Consider the following 16690-nt stretch of genomic DNA (forward strand, 5'->3'; position numbering starts at 1 on the left):
GGGGACATTATTTTTTTCTACTGTGGAAATCTTTCTGGTGTGGCCTATCGCTTTGTAAATAAATTGATTAGAAGTTATCTTTCACTAGCAGTTTATTTTTAACTTTTCATTTCACTCTGTGGAGACTTTTTTTCAATTTTTCATTGTAATAACAGAGATAACGTGAACAGAAGCATCAAGAGCAAATTGAAAAAAGAAATTTCTAGGGGAGGGGATTTTTTTTTCAAATCTCAGGGGGGAGATTTAAAAGGGGGGGAGAGGGATTTTTTTCCATTTTCTAGGGGGGGACCAACCTACTAGGACACTATGATCATATGGTAACATTGGTGAATGACCTCTCTTTCTAAGTTTCTTTGTTGTATATGGTGTCTGATGGAAAGCTGGTAAAGTGAATGCATAGTGAAGAAAGTAGCCTCGACTTCAGACATATCTTTGTTTTGATCGACTTTTGATGATGGAGTAACCGCGCAATGATTTCACGGCTTCTACGTATTCTAAATGGTTTTCGCAAATACGTTTAACGATTTCCTCATGCATGGAGGTACCATCGAGGATCCCGAGAACTTTGAGAAGTTTCATCGCCGTAGGATGATCTTTCTCGATACTTTGTATGGTCAGTATAATTGAATCAAAGACAGATGACTGGAGACCATGATGTAGAACCACACTTTTATATCTTTTATATAGAGATCTGCTTGGTGATTCTTTAACAGATCTAGATACTGTCTCAAGGAAATATTTGATTGTTGGATGTAAGATAAAGCATGATTGATGGCGAGAGGGTGGTAGTCAAGATGTTCGATTAAATTATCAATCAAATATTTTTCCTCATCTGTAACGTTATCGACAAAGTTGCAAGCGACCGTCTTTGGCCAAACATCGAGTTGAATGATTTCATAATTATTTGCCCGATGTTCTATTGGTGTTGTGATGATGTTATATTCAGGATATTTAAGAACGCCAGATAATTGGCTGACATCAGTGCAATTATCCCAGACGAAAGGCGTTTTCACGTTCTTGAAATAATCTTGAAGTGATTGTGCAATAATTTTCGAGTCAACTTTCTCTGGTAGATTGAGAATGTTTGCTAAACTTGTGAAATTTGTTCCGACATTGTCAGCATTGATCCAAAGGATATTATCATACTGATCTCCATAATCTACAATGTATTTTTTAGCGAGTTCTGATTTACCTAGTCTTGGAAACCCAGTAATCAAAACCGCTAGTTTGTTGGATGTCATTAAGCTTTGGTGAATAGTGGTTAACTCAGCTGTACGTCCAAAGAATTTAGTGTTAGCAATGGGAATCTGAAAGAAAAACAAACCTTTGTTTTTGGTTTATTTGTTTGGTGTTAGAGAAACTCTCTACCTTCACTCACATGTCATTCTCTCTCAATCCGACTGATAATCGATTGACGTCAAATGAGCTTAGTAAAGCTCAAATTGCAGATGTAGAACGATAAACATGGTATACATTTTATTTTTGGTGCTTGTATTTTGTTTGGTTCACATCAAGCCTGCCTCACGTTTTTTAATAAGAACAAACTATCGATGGCAAAAATGTTAAGAACAAGTTAAGAATATTTTAAGGCTTTGCGGACCCTAAAAACACCCAATTTCCTAATAAAATGGACAAAAAATGAGAGCATAATATTAAAAGTCATCCGAAAGAATCCAAAAATTTGGATGTTCTTGTGAAAAAGTCCTACCATTATATCTCATGATGGTAATGCTAGTTTTGAAATGTCAACAAATATTCTGTATGACTTGCGATCTTTTTGAAAACGCTTGCAAATCTTCGAAATCGTTCTAATTTTTCGTTTTTTTTGCAAATTTGCACAAGGGTCTATATTTCTAAAGGTCTATAAGCCTATTGACTTTACTCCCTTCAATGCTCTATAGAGTCTTTGTTTTTCATATAATGACAAAATAAAATTAAAACCCATATACACTAAATTGTGTGTTGGACGGTGAAAATATACAAATACACTAAATTGTATAGAAGAAGAAAAAAAGATAGAAGTGAACCCTCCGAATCATCCGGGATGGGCCCTATCCCTGGATAGATACCTACCCTAGGATAGGGAAATTACCACGCTTACCAGACACTGCTAACCTTGCGCTCGCGACACGACAGAGTTATTGGTGTATAGACGACGATATTCGAACCACACATACTCATACATTTCGCAGGTTTCGAACCTATGAGTATCGTCACCACAACACATGCAGAGTGATGGTACCCTATTCCCCGCACAAGGCATGGGTCGACCCAGGCGAAGGTACATTCACTTGCCAAGTGGATCATAGCACCGAGTGAGAATCGAACCCTGACCTTCCAGACGGTAATCAAGGTTTATAACCACTACACTACTACGTCTTGTATAGATTGAATATAAAAAAAAGGTCATTACGCTTCCAGAACATTACGCATTAATACGGGAAGCCATGGGAAAACAAACGAGACACGCTTTTTTTATAAGAATCAGTTTATTATTATATAAATAAAGAAAATGTTAGAATAAAATTTAAATATAATAAAAAATTATCTGGCTTAAGTTAAAAAATTGCTAATTTTATTGTTTCTATGTTTATTCTATGATTTCACTTTCTTTCACAGCTGGACGATGTTCTTTGCTTTCATCTGCTTTATAGTGTTTCTTGGCAGAGGCGCCGTGACGGGCGGCAACTGGAGGTGGTATCTTTCGACCAATACCGTTATTGACCTCCACCTCTCTCTTTGCTTGATTTGTAGGGCCGGATTTGTGATTCTCAATTATGGTTGAGTTGAGCGTAACGCGGGAATCGGTATTTGCAGATCTGAACAGAAAAAAAAAACAGAAGATATAGAGTTTGATATCCGACAAATGTCATATATCAGTCCATTGTCTCCTATTGTTATTTGTGTTCGATTTCGTCGTGCTGAATAAGCAAAAAATTGTTTTTTTTCCTTCTCTTTTTAACCAATCTTGCTCCACATCCGTGTCAATTCAATGTGAAAAAGTTTGTAATTTAAAAATGGTGAGAAAGCAAACGATATTAACCCTTTAAGTGCCGATGTCGTATATATACGACATGGGCTATATAGGAGGGCGAAGCCCTCCTGTAATGCCCAGTTTGAGTTAGAAATCGTTATTTTTGGTCGAACTCGTAGGAATTAGATTGTCCTTTATGGTCAAGCAAAAAAAAATTCAAAAGTGAGTCTTTCCAGCGAAATTTTAAGCAAAAAAGTCAAAAAATTGCAAAAAATTGACAAAAATTCACTTTTTTGAGATTCTGACCGTTTTTTGACTATTTTTGGTCAACGAGTGATCCAAGAACCTCCAAATTTGGCCCTGTTTTACTTTATTCTGTCTTCTAGTGAATTGATTTGAAGTTTTACCACTGGGCACCTTTCCATCAGTTCAGTCAGGTCCGCGCAGCGGACTGCTTTAATTCCCCTAACGAACCCCCCCCCTTGGCCGCCGCCCACCACGCCCTTCCTCAATCGGGCGGCGCCGAAGGCGCCCAAAAGAAAGAGGAGACTCTAAGCTATCCAACGAGCTATATACGAGCTTCTAATTCTTTCTAGATCAGGAGATATAAGCCCTTAAAGTTTGAACTAGCGATTTTTTAAAAAAAACTTAGAAAAAAAGACCCTGGCACTCAAAGGGTTAAACAAAACCTTTAAAAACAAGTTTCAAAACGAGTCAAGATTTCAGAACTCCCATTACTACTTTTTTTGTTGCTAAAAAAAGAAAAGTCTCGTTTAACCTCACTAGCCTATTACGCAGATCAGAATCTGAAAGCTGCATATTGCTAGACATTTTAAAGAAAGTATAAGAGAATAAAATGACTTACACGATTTCCACGCAGCCAAGGCAAGATCCTTCAGTCATGTCTTTACCAGACGAATGATCATTCGGTAAGACATCTAGTGACGGTCCATTCATCAACATTTCACCAGAAGATTCTCTTGGTCTGGAGGGCAAACAAATTCCACTATCTCCACTATAACTCATTCTGTGGAAACTTAACTTCTTCAGTTGTTCCTGGAGAGCTTTTTTATCAGCTTTTAGCTGGACATTCTCAGTATCTAACAAAGCTAACTTTTTTGACAAATCTTTGCTGGAGTCTATTTGTTCTTGTATAAGCGTCTGGTTTCCTTGAAGGTGTCTAATCTTAGAATCTCTCTCGTCTAATGTATTGGTAAGTTCCTTATGGCAATCTGATTTTTCCTCCAAACTTTTCCGAAGTTTGAAAAGATCTTGATTTTGTTTTTCGATAGTCGTCTCCAAAGACATTTTTTGGTTATTGAACAATGTTGTATGTCGAAGCACCAAATGCGCTGAATCTTGTTTCTGTTGTTCAAGTGTATTCTCTAAACTGACAACTTTATTTTCTTTCTCGTCAATAATCTTTTGAAACTCATCACGGATAGTTTCCAGCTTTTCCGATTGGCTTTGAGAAGTCTTGTTCAAGTTGGCGATCTTCAGGTCTTTTTGCATCATCAAAGTCTTTTTAGATTCAACTTCTTGATTCAAACGTTTCTGGAGATTTGCCAAAGCTACTTTTTGTTGCTCTGAAGTTTTTACTAACGTTTCGATTTTCAAGTCTTTTTGAGGATCTGCTTTTTCTTCTAGCTGCTTTTGTAAATTCTCAATTTCCACTTTGTGGCGCTCTGAAAGTACCTCTGCGTCCTCACGTGAACCTTTCTCTTTTACCAGTAAATCTTGAAGTTCCGCTAATTCGATCTTCTGTTCTGAAAATTTTTGCAATTCTTTAACACGATCATTTTCTTTAACTGTGACATCTTGGCAATCTAATTTTTCCTCTAAACTTTTCCGAAGCTTGGAAAGATCCTGATTTTGTTTTTCGATAGTCGTCTCCAAAGACATTTTTTGGTTATTGAACAATGTGGTATGTCGAAGCACTAAATGCGCTGAATCTTGTTTTTGTTCTTCAAGTGCATTCTCTAAACTGACAACTTTATTTTCTTTCTCGTCAATAATTTTTTGAAACTCGTCACGGATAGTTTCCAACTCTTCCGATTGACTTTGAAAAGTCTTGTTCAAGTTGGCGATCTTCAGATCTTTTTGCATCATCAAAGTCTTTTTAGATTCGACCGCTTCATTCAAACGTTTCTGGAGATTTGCCAAAGCTACTTTTTGTTGCTCTGAAGTCTTTACTAACGTCTCAACTTTTTGTTGATCATCCTTATTGGGTTCTGCTTGTTCCGATATTTGCTTCTGCAATTTTTCAATATCGATCTTCCTTTGCTCAGAGATTTTCTCCACATCTGCAAATTTGTCATCCTTTTGAGCGTCAACCTTCTGGAGATTCCCTAATTCGACTTTCTGTTGCCCTAAAATATCTTCCAATTCTTTAATTCGAGCATCTCTATCCGAAACAATGGCTGAATTCTTGCGAAGTTTGGTGAGTTCAACTTCTTGTTTTTCTATGACACTCTCAAGAGCTAACTTTTGATCATTCAAGAAAGTGGTTTGCCGAAGTATCAACTCTGATGAATCTTGTTGTTGTTTCTGTAGACCTTTCTTATGGAGTTCCGTTTCTGTTGCTAAGCGTTTCATAAGATTGAATAACTCGGCTTCATGCTTTTCAGAAGCTTCTTCCAACTCCTTTATACGGGATTCTCTCTCAATGACCATGTTTCCAAGAGCTGTCTTCCGATCATTTAAGAATGTGGTTTGTTTGAGAAAAAGCTGTACGGAATCTTTGTTTTGTTTCTGCATTGCAGCCACTAGACTGGAAACTTGGCTCTCTTTATCTTGTAAACGTTTTTGAACAGACGTGAGTTCATTCCTATCTTTATCAGTTAATCTTTGTAGATCTTGCATTCCACTTTCTAGACTTTTAACTTCATTGATTTTGAGTTGAAGATTTTTCTGCAAAACTTTCACTCTCTCCTCAAGTTCGACAACACAATGTCTCTCTTCATAAGCTACCATCTTTTTCTTCAGATTTTCATAGTCTCGCACAATTTCTTTAGCATCCTTGTCAATTCTATTGTACTGTTTATTTTTTATAGCGATTATCTTTCTCGAATCGTGTAATTGTTGCTCTAATTTCTGGATCCGAGCATTATCAACTGGACTACTCTCCTGCTCGGAGAGTTCACGAGGTTGAAAACACTCGTCAACAGACTGATCAGTCACGCCAAACTTCTTTTGTAATCTGATGATGGTATTGTCAACTTCCTCGATATCAATCTAAAATCAGAATTGTTGTTTAATACATAATGATAATATTGCATAATATAGTAAGGAAAGAGGCTTTAAAGCACCATACCAAAAATGAAGTTCGTAGCGCTCTAAAAGACAAAAATCAAATTTCATCTTAATTTTTTTCCAAATTTTTAGAATTTAGTTTTTGCCCAGAGAATTATTAGTGTTCTGAATTATCTTTTCAACGGTATATATTATAATATGTTAGGATTTAGGAAGCATATTGGTTGAGAAATGGCAAGTCAAACTATGATTACACAATTAAATCAAATTAAATTTAGTAGTGTAATAGTAAGAGATAGTAAGTGGCAAATTACTAACACCAATAAATCAAATAATGAAAAACGGAATACTAGAAATAAGAAAAACCAAGAAGAAACGAAACAACCTTACCTCTTTAAAAGAATCAACCGACATCAAACTTTTCTCGTTCGAATCTTCAAATGTTTCACTGGACAAATGTTTCTCAAGTCCAGTAGTATATTTTGAAAGAACCATACGCATCTGTTCCTCTAAAGCCTCCACAGAGATAGATTGCGACTGGTGCGTTGTACCAGAGCTCGCAGTGAGCTCCATATTACTTCAGCGCTCCGTAAAAACCAATGGAAAACTACCAGCTATTATTATTCACAATTAATTCTTGATAACCAAAATGCAATAATATTTGTAGAATTATCAATTGCTATGAATACATAATCTCGCCACAAGCCATTTTCAAATCGAACCTGAATTTCTAAGTTTTCATTTTTCGTCTTGGCTTATTATAAATTTAATGTTCTTTGAAAAAAAATTGACGTCAAATATTTTTTTTAGTCTGACGTGAATTGTTTTTGTTGTAATAATGAGAAAAAAACAAGGTATGAACTTATCAATTCATCCCGTTTTCCCGACTTGTACCCGATATATTTACCTTTCCAGCGCGGAAAGTTTTGTGATATATTTATGAAGATATAATTCAGGGTTGCTACAGGTTTACCAAGTTCAAAATTCCAGACTTTTAGTCTAAAAAGCCATGTTTTTCCAGATTTTTTACCTGAAAATATCAGAGAATTTCCAGATATTTTGACAAAAAACCCAATATTTTCCAGACATTTTATCCATTAGGAAGGTTTTCAGTCTTTTCTTAACGTCATTTGAAAGGCCAGATTGAGGAATACAACGTAATGAGAAATTTAAGAATGAACACGATTTAAAGATTTGATTACGAGCGTAACGAGCAGAAATTTTTAGTAATTTCAAATGCCAGGGTAAAAGTTTCCTTTAACCGGAAAGTTTACTAGACTTCATTCAGGACTATTTCCTTCAAATTATATTCTTTTCCAGACATGTATGCCAATTCTAGACTTTTCTAGACGGGTATGCCAATTCCAGACTTTCCAGACTTTAACCTAATTCCAGACATTTCTGGCAGACATTGCAACCATGTAATTGAATTAGAACATGGTAACCTCTGGCGTAGCAAAATCTTTTGCGGTCAGTTACAGAGAGGTTGGGGGGGGGGTAATCAGGGAGCTTTTATAAGGTCCCAAAAAACAAATTACCTAAAATGGACTCCATCAAAGAGTCATAACTTCTTGTAATTTGGAAAAAAATTTCGCCTGAAAATTGTGAGAAATAGACACTATCTCTCATTCCCGGAACTTTGCCTCAGATTAACCCGTTATCTCGCAAACCTAACCGAGTTTATGTAAGTGTGTTTTTCTGCGTCGGAGACGGTAAGGTTCTAATTTGACTAGATCCTGACCGGCTGAGGACGGTAAATCAGCACTTTTACCGTCCTCGATTTTGCGGGTCAGAACTGCAGGTTATTCCAAATCGCTTCAGTCACTCTACTGTCCTCAAAAGTGCAATTACATAAACTCGCTCTAGTATCCCCGGGAGAGGTTCATGCGATTCAACTCATGATGGACGGATACATACCTTTAAGAAAGCATCGATATCTCCGACGGCGGGAATGTAATCCGGTATAAACGGTTTCATTTTGTAATCTAAATCAATCGATTGAGGTGTGTACCTATACAAGAAAAGAAAGAAAACTTAAAAGTGTAAACTTAGCGACTGCTGAAGTTGAAATGTTCGTCATCTTTTGCGTGATTTTATTGTGAAACTAATCGTTGATAAATAATGAAAACAGAGACTGGGACTGAGCCAACACGATGTTAATGAACTGAAAGATGAATAGAAATCAACAGAGTGGAGCTCAGGCCCTGGAGCCCAGACCCCTGAATAGGGCAAGAAAATATGAGTGAGGAAAGCAGGGTTTGCTACAGGTTTGCCAAGTTGAAAATTCCAGACTTTTAGTCTCAAAAGGCATATTTTCCAGATTTTTTACCTGAAAATGTCAAAACTTTTCCTGAAAATTTAGCTAAAATACGCAATATTTCCCAGACATTTTAACCATTAGGAAGATTTTTGGTTTTTCCTTAACGGTCATTTGAAAGGCCAGATTGATGAATTCATCAGAATGTCAAATCTCAGAATGAACATGATTAACAGAATTGGTTGTGAGCGAAGTGAGCAGAAATTTTTGGGAATTTCAAATGCCAGGATAAAAGTTTCGCATTTTGGAAAGATCACTTGACTTCATTCAGGACTATTTCCTTCAAATTCGATATTTTTTCAAAACATGTTTGCCGATTCCACACTTGGAAAGAAGAGCTCGAAGGAAGAGGACTTGGAAGTAATAACTAAGAGAAGAAGGACTTGGAAAAGAATTGAAAAAAATTATCCCTGTTGATTGCACAAAGAAAGTTTAAGGGGATTTAAAGACACTTCTTAAAGGAATTTTCGAACCAAACTTTTCAACTTCAACTCTAGACCTCCAATATTGATACAAATCTCTGATTTACTGGACTTATTAGTGAACGCTCTTAAAGGCAGGCGTCTCTGATCAGCAGATAGAAAGTAGCCTGTTTTCCTGACGATTCTCACCTTGATTCGGATTAATTTTCGCGATGTTCAATTTCGTAAGCCAATCAATGCGAAATTTATGGATTTATTTTCGTGAGTCAGCATTTTGGAAATTTTGCATGGATTTAATTTCGCGAGTTAGGGATCTCATGTGATTTTTCTAGTTTTATTTTCGCGAAAATGACAAATTTTTCACGAAAACGCAAAAATAAATCCGCGAAAATTCATTCGATAGAAGTAATCAGAGTTTCCACCGCAGACTTTTTCTATGCCGGAACATTTTTATCAAATATTCAAATTGAAGTTTCGCCACAACGAGTTTTTGGGAAGACCACAGATTTCTGTAAAGCCCGAAGGGCTAGATAATATAGTGCTTTGGCTGAAAGTGTGCTGTGGTTAAGTAGGAGATCCTACCTAGGTCACATGACCAATCAGAAGCTTCGCGGGTTTTTTAAAACAAAAGCAACAAAATATATTTGCGATGTTCACTTTTTTTTGATTGGAAAAGCCCTTCAGACCTTGCAGAAATCTGTGAGGAAGATCCATTGAATTCTTACCTTGTGATGTATTGGAAAAGTTCACGGATTTCTTGACTGACCGGTAAATGTTCGTACTCTGCTGGATCATAAGTACTGAAAAAAAGAAGAAGTCACAAAACAATTAAAATACAGTAAATATATAGTAAAACTTATATATATATTGGATGAAGGATCGAGATAAAAATACCATTTAGATGCTAGAAAACTTGTGTGTTCTAACAATTGCGCGCATAGTGTGCCTCGTTTGATAAAGTGTGTGCACGGTCGATTTAAAACCCATAGCTTGAGAATTTTGAAAAAAATCAGTGCTTCGTGTTTGACGTGACACCATTTAAGCGTAATATAGTTCAAGTGTCACTGTTAAAGCATTCGAATAACATGTAGTAGATTAGGACCACGTCATAATCCTCGAATTAAAATATTCAGTTTGTACGGCCGTCATGCAGCAACTGGGAGTGAGGGAGAAGGGCTTAATTTCACTTATATATCTTATAGCTATTGACTGAGTCCTCGAAAGTATGTCTGATTTTTAAGTGTTTTTAACAACAGTATTGCTTTAGAGAGCCTTCATGGTTCTTTACCCTATGTTATAGAGCCTACAAAGACTTGAAATTTGCTTAAAATATCTTCCAGTTTCTAGGTCCCGAAGCCTGTTGTTCTTATATATTGTGTTCTTGTTTAAAAAACGAGTACCGTAAGGATCAAAAGTATTAATTGTACAAAATGAAATATAACAGTCGCTTAAACTTCTTTTTTAGGGAGACTTCTATGAGCTTACGACGTGTTTTTATGATAACAACTCAAAACATTTGAAGCCTTCGGATATTCTTATATCTTACTTACATAGTTTTTTCTTACATATAAAACGTATTTTTAAGATTAATAGTACCGATGGTAACTAGGAAACGTACGACGGTAAACTAACGGCTCTTGCCGTTCATCAAAAACAAGCGAAACCCGTGTATGAAAAAAAACGTATTGAATGTACAATATATAATAGCAGGAGCTTAATGTTGTTTTTCTTGAGAGAGAACCCTCTATGAGCTTAAGTACTATTCAAAAATTAAAATATCGATGGTATAAACAACGAATTACCCTTCATGATTCTTGCCACCTTTTCCATCATCATCGCTGCTCTCATCTTCATCTTCCTCTTCGTCATCATCTTCCTCGTCATCGTCATCACTAGCCTGGATCACATGACCTCCTGGTGGTGGCCGGCTACCACCACTCAGCGGACCCATACCTCCAGCTGGTGGCTTGGCTCCACCAGATGCAGGCTGAATTTTGAATAGAAAGATATTATTGGATTTTTGAAGATAAAAGTAGACTAAACTGATTTATCTATACTACACGTTTTTTTATTTTTAAGAAACTAGTTAAACCAAGCAGCCTCTATGTTTCTTAAGAAATCGGCCTTTTGAGTCTGAAATGTTTCTTACATGTTTCTAAACTTTGTCAAGCTTAAAGGACACATGTCGATAGTACAATAGTCTAATAGACTAATCTACGGTACTTTCCTATCTTCTATATTGATTTTCTGACTTTCTTAACTGTTATGTAAGTATTTTTCTGGAACTTTGCCTTGATTGGAGGGTTCTTTAAAACAAAACGAATTAAAAAATGTTGTTTTCTCATTCTCAGCCTCAGCATGTTTCTTAGATGTTTCTTAGTTTTTAAGCATTCTGAGCCTCATGTTTCTTAAAAGTGTGTGTTTCTTAAATAAAAAAGACGTGTACTACAAGCAGCTTTTTCAGCTGACAGGGAATAGTCATACAAAAGACATGACTTGTCGTAATTCAGTACAACTGCTTGATTCCGTCTTCTGACTAAATCTCCTAGTGTGAGACTTCTCCAAAAAACAACAGCGCTTTGCTTACAGGTCTCAGCAAACTAAGCAAACTGACCTGCAGTTTTGAAAGTCAAATAAATTCCTAAGGCTTTTTCGAACCCATTCTCAATAAAAAATTGAGAGTCAGTCAAAATTCATTCATTAAAAGAAACAGTACTTTTTCTTGACCAATACCGCTGTTGTTTAAGCATCGTTCATGCAATCATCAGTTGGATTTTTAGAAATCCATACTGTTTCTTTTAATCCAAGCATTCTAATTGTGAAGAAACAATTTACAAGACTAGGTGAAGATTCAATACTAAATAGAAGTATCACATTTACAGTAGGTGCCATGATTTTATGAGGTGCAATATCAACAACTCTTCTCCTCCCAAAACGAAAAGTGGCTTCACTTAGTTCATCAATAATTTGATTACCTTTTTATTATTTGCTTCATAGTCATCATCATGCTCAAACTCATCTTCATCATCATCTGATACAAGTGGCTGTTTCATCTGGTCTGTAAAATACACAATGTGAAAATAGTAATGATTAAAAGAAGTTGGTCAGTTTGGGTCTTACTTTTCTCTTTGTCTCAAAATATATTGGTAATTATTACTTTCTGAAGTTGTATGTTGCATATAATCTACTGAAGTAAAATTTGTGTTTATTGTAATTTTTAACTTTGATAAACAATGTGAAAATTAAATGATTAAAATGAGGTTGGACTGGACAGGTCTGGTCTGGTTTGGTCTGGTCTTGCTTTTCTCTTTGTCTCAACATATTTTGGTCAATACGCTCGTATTATTTTTAGTTTACAACGTGAAAATTAAAACGATTAAAAATGAGGTCAGCTCTAGTCTGTTCGGGTCTTGCTTTTTTCTTTGTCTCAACATGTCTTGGTTATAGTCAATACGCTCGTATCATTACTAGTTTTCAAGACCCCTTTTGTCGCTCTACAAACATACTACAAAATAAAGTAGTAAACACTCCAATTTTGTAAAGGAAATTATTAATTTCATGTATCTGGTAGAAATATCATTTAATATATCCAAGTTAAAAGTTACAAGAAACACAAATGTTTTTCTGGTAGCTATATATTATATGCAAAATACTTCTTCATATCGACAAATATAGAATCAAAAAAAAGGAAAAAAAAGTCCTTACAAAATAGAGACATTGTAGGGAGCTTTTATTACTCAAAAAAAATGTTACGATCTTCGATAAATCTTAAAAATTTCATGCAAAAATTAAGAAATGAAACCCTGGAATTTTAACACATTGAAGGTGAAATGAAGATATAATGAGAAATAAGATTTAAAACATAGAGAATAGGGAAAAGATGAAAACAAAACACTAAACTTCTGTGATTAAAACTATATATGAAGAAACAACAACAAAAGATTTTAAAAAAATCTATCCGAGGGGAAAAGGGAAGAAACTTTTTACAAGAAAAACTGTATAAAGAAACAAAACATGTTACAAATAATCAAGAAGGTTTAAAAACAATTGCTAGGTTATGTAAAATAAGGATATTTTTGCTGGTCAAATTGTTTTGGTAGCATAAGTAAGGCAATAGTGCAGGAAGAGTTTGATTTACTTTCATAAATGTTTCCATTCCTTAAGTGCCCCTCTCCAAACCCAAAAATGCCCCCCCCCCCCCGGCTCCAAAATAAAGGAAGAGGGGCTCAAGTTTATGTAACGGTAGGTTATATTCTGATACTTGGGGAGACAGCAATAAAAGGTATTTATTAAAATGTAATTAATTCTATATATTTTCTCAATTTAACCGATAGACACTTCTAAAAAGTTTAAAATTTTCGTCATGATGTAAAATAATCAAAAAATCAAAACTTAAAAGAAACTGAGATTTAACTGAGAGTAATGGGAAGGTATGGGAAGCATTGTCTTTTTTCTGGTTTACAAGTTTGAAGAAAATCTTTTAGACTGGGAGAGGATAGAAGAAATAAAACTAAAATTGTAATTACTAAACTTCATAGCTACCAAAATAGTTATAATCTTAGAATGTGTAGGTCTAAATTAGGTTGAAGTTCCCTCGAACTAAGGTATTTTAGGACCCTTTTACCTGTCACTCTTATAAATATTAATATTAATATCAATAAAGTTTCTTAAATCCAGATTAATTTGCATTATCAAGGGTTGACAGGGAAGAAATACCTTAACTATCATAAGAGAACGCTAGATTTTTTCTCCTGTAAAAGTAGGTGGATCTAGTAGTGCCTCAACTTATTCTACCCTGTTTTGTTTTTTTACCTTACCTGAAAAAACTAAGACGTGTTTATTGTATCGTTCTTTTAATTGGTTGTAGATGCGCATTTGAAAACAACATTTTTTTTGAAAATTGGAAGTTCTTGGGTGATGGTAGCCTATACTAGACGTCACCCGCGTCAGACGCAATTAACGTCTATTCCACTTTGCGACTTTTTCGAATGTTTTGAGCCCAGGTTTTCGGGCTCTAAACATTCGATTTTTTGACGTCACTTGTAACTTTCGAAGCTCCTGCAGTAGCAAAATAATCGAATTTGCGTCAAAACACTTGAAAGGCTTCTATTTTTCGAAAATCATCAAAGTGGAACTCACTAAGAAACGAGATGAAAAATCCCGGTTTTTAGTGAGGTGCTCGCCAGGGTGATGGTTTTAATCAGGTTTCAAATTCTCAATCTGCAGATGACAACGGACATTTTGCACAAATCTTGCTAAACTTTTTCATTTTTCCAATGTTTTGGTGGTACGTACCCAGTACAGTATCTGTACATAAAAAAACAAAGGTCAAAAGTTTAAGCTAATAAAGAAAGTCACCTGTGTTTCCTTTACTCATGTTATTGGAATCACGATTGCCACGTGGTGTTGGAATGAGATCACTAGCTACTTCTTCATCGTCATAAATTGATACACTTTCGTCATACGGTTGGTTGACAATTAAACGGGTCTAAAAAGAATAAAATTCAAAAATTTTTAAATAAATAAATATTGAATTTATTAATTTCAAGAAAATGGGAAGTGATAGTAAAAGAATATGGTCGTGTCAAATCAAGACAGCCTTATTAAAGTCCATTTTCTTCCATTTTGAGATAATTGACTTTAAAGGTTTCATTTGCTGATAACTAAGAAATATATAATGCAAAGAGCCATACTTTTGATATTATGTGGGTATTATAGTTATCTTTTTGTGGTTAAAAAGAGGTTTTAATAGCTTGCTTCAGAGGCTTTAAAATGGCTTTTATTGGACATAAGGCTGTATTGAATTGAACTTCAAATCTTCATACTCAGCAAGTTTCAAGCTAAAATCGAGCTTTAAAATGCCTTAAGCCCATCAACCAGATGTGTTGGGCTTAAGGCTACACATTTTATGTCAATGCTTCATAGAAAAATAAAATTTGGACATAAGGCTTCTCAAGACTTTTTGCCCTAAAATTCAGGACTTGAGGCTGTTTATGGTTGATATTATGGAACATTCAAAAAAAAATTTAATTGTAAAATAAACCACTTTCCTATAAGAATTCAATGGATTTGAGGCCATTTTTGGAAAGGGTGCATGCTGAAATAAGGGGTTATGGTCCTAGTAAGTCAGTTTTCGAAAAAATGGACTTAAGTCTGTCATGAATTGACATGGCGATTTCTAAGGTTGACTTTGCATGTCAATGTTGGCATGAATATGCCAGCATGAGCACTTTCCATTTATTTATGACAGCATATGCTGACATGGCGGATTTCACTCTATTTACCACGATTTATTGAAAGTTGAGTTTTGCACTAGATCTCTTTGCATAGCAAAATTAAATGATTGAAATGTAATATATGTCATTGCAGAAAAGAAAAGTATTGATATATGAAAGACTTTTAAAAACTGATGTAAACGAAAAGAGTGAAGAAAGTAATTATGTACATTTATGACAATCTGATATTTTTTTAATTATTGAATCATTCGGAAACAGAGGGAAATTTAGCAAAAAGTCAAAGGGAATTTGAAATGTGAAAGAAAACCCAATGCAAATGAAAGTGATAGAAGAAAAGAAACAGTGGAGAAACAATGAATTACAAAGATTTCTTAAAAAGTACACTTCCATAAGGCTTGTTTCCGCCAATGTGGGTGACAAAAAAAAACTCACCCAGCCATTCGCAAATTTTTTTAAAAAATTTTTTAGAATTTCTTACACTCTTGATTTTTCTTTTTAAGCAGAAATACAAAAGTTATACATGTGTTATGTTATAAATATGTCACAAATTTTATACAAAACAAATATACAAGAACGTTTGTTCATAATCATACAAAATATTTCCATTCTATAAACATTCATCCTGAGCATGTTAGGCAGGAAGACCCCCCTCCTTAGAAAATAATACATTTGAAAATTCAGACCACCCCTTAGGAAATTCTATAGGAAACAAAAGCCAATTTTATAGCGCTGGGGTTAATTTTTTTCAAAAAGAATCAGTTTTGAGAATTTTGTATATAATTTTATGAAGAACTTCCCTCCCTTAGGTAAGAAAACCCCCCTCCCCTGGCAACCCCTTAGAAAATTCAAACTTTTAACACCCCCTCCCCTTTCTGGATTACATCGAAACCCCAAAACCTCACCCACCCATATAATAGTGTTTATTTAGAACGTTTTAAAGAAAGTGAATATTAATAAAGAATTCTCTTTACTCTTCTTCCCAAAGTGTTTTGACTATTTCTTCAGCCTCAAACAACTACCTTAAGTGGATAAATTTCGACGTGGATTTAATTTGGTAAAATGCAAATTTTGAGACACTTAAATGGGTAAAAATTACTATAAAATATACTGAAAAGTTGTTATCTTTTACATAATATTCTTTTTGTTAAATTTGGTGAGGATTTAATTTGGTGAATGGTCGGTTTTTGAAATTTCGGCAGGGATTTAAGTTCAAAATTCGCAATCTAAAGTACTTTGCAATCGAGGCACATCTGGAAGGAGCGAATTAGAACTTGTACTCAAATAAAACACCCTTTTTTGCATTTAGCTCTGTTTAATACCCAAATAGTTCTAGAATAAACCCTGAAAAAAACAAGATAATTGATCAAATATCCAATCTTTAAATAAAGATTGAAGATAAAATTCACGAAGAAAAAGCAAACTTAAGCAAAGAAATTGCCTTTATAGCACATTTGTATCACGTGGTAGAAAAAAGTCACTTGACAGCAAT

The 16690-nt window shown here is 34.9% G+C and overlaps 2 protein-coding genes across 4 annotated transcripts in view; both read right to left on the reverse strand.

The window, feature by feature from the left end:
- Window positions 1–16690, reverse strand: part of LOC136799075 (intraflagellar transport protein 46 homolog) — a 43161-nt gene that overhangs the window by 17152 nt on the left and 9319 nt on the right. For all 3 annotated transcript variants that reach the window (XM_067055754.1, XM_067055757.1, XM_067055755.1), the window contains exons 2-6: window positions 14324–14453; window positions 11941–12023; window positions 10768–10952; window positions 9691–9765; window positions 8144–8237 (exon numbers count right to left, since the gene is read on the reverse strand). In XM_067055754.1, the coding sequence (XP_066911855.1) occupies window positions 8144–8237; window positions 9691–9765; window positions 10768–10952; window positions 11941–12023; window positions 14324–14453 (567 nt within the window). The remainder of the gene's footprint in view (window positions 1–8143; window positions 8238–9690; window positions 9766–10767; window positions 10953–11940; window positions 12024–14323; window positions 14454–16690) is intronic.
- On the reverse strand, window positions 2558–6972 carry LOC136799074 (interaptin-like). Its single transcript, XM_067055753.1, has 3 exons — window positions 6617–6972; window positions 3840–6208; window positions 2558–2819 (listed from the first exon to the last, which is right to left on the reverse strand). Exons 1-3 carry the CDS (start codon window positions 6797–6799, stop codon window positions 2591–2593), a joined length of 2781 nt encoding a protein of 926 aa, XP_066911854.1. The 5' UTR covers window positions 6800–6972; the 3' UTR covers window positions 2558–2590.

Source organism: Clytia hemisphaerica, unplaced genomic scaffold, assembly GCF_902728285.1.
Source record: "Clytia hemisphaerica strain Z4C2 unplaced genomic scaffold, Clytia hemisphaerica genome assembly, whole genome shotgun sequence".
Classification (NCBI taxonomy): domain Eukaryota; kingdom Metazoa; phylum Cnidaria; class Hydrozoa; order Leptothecata; family Clytiidae; genus Clytia; species Clytia hemisphaerica.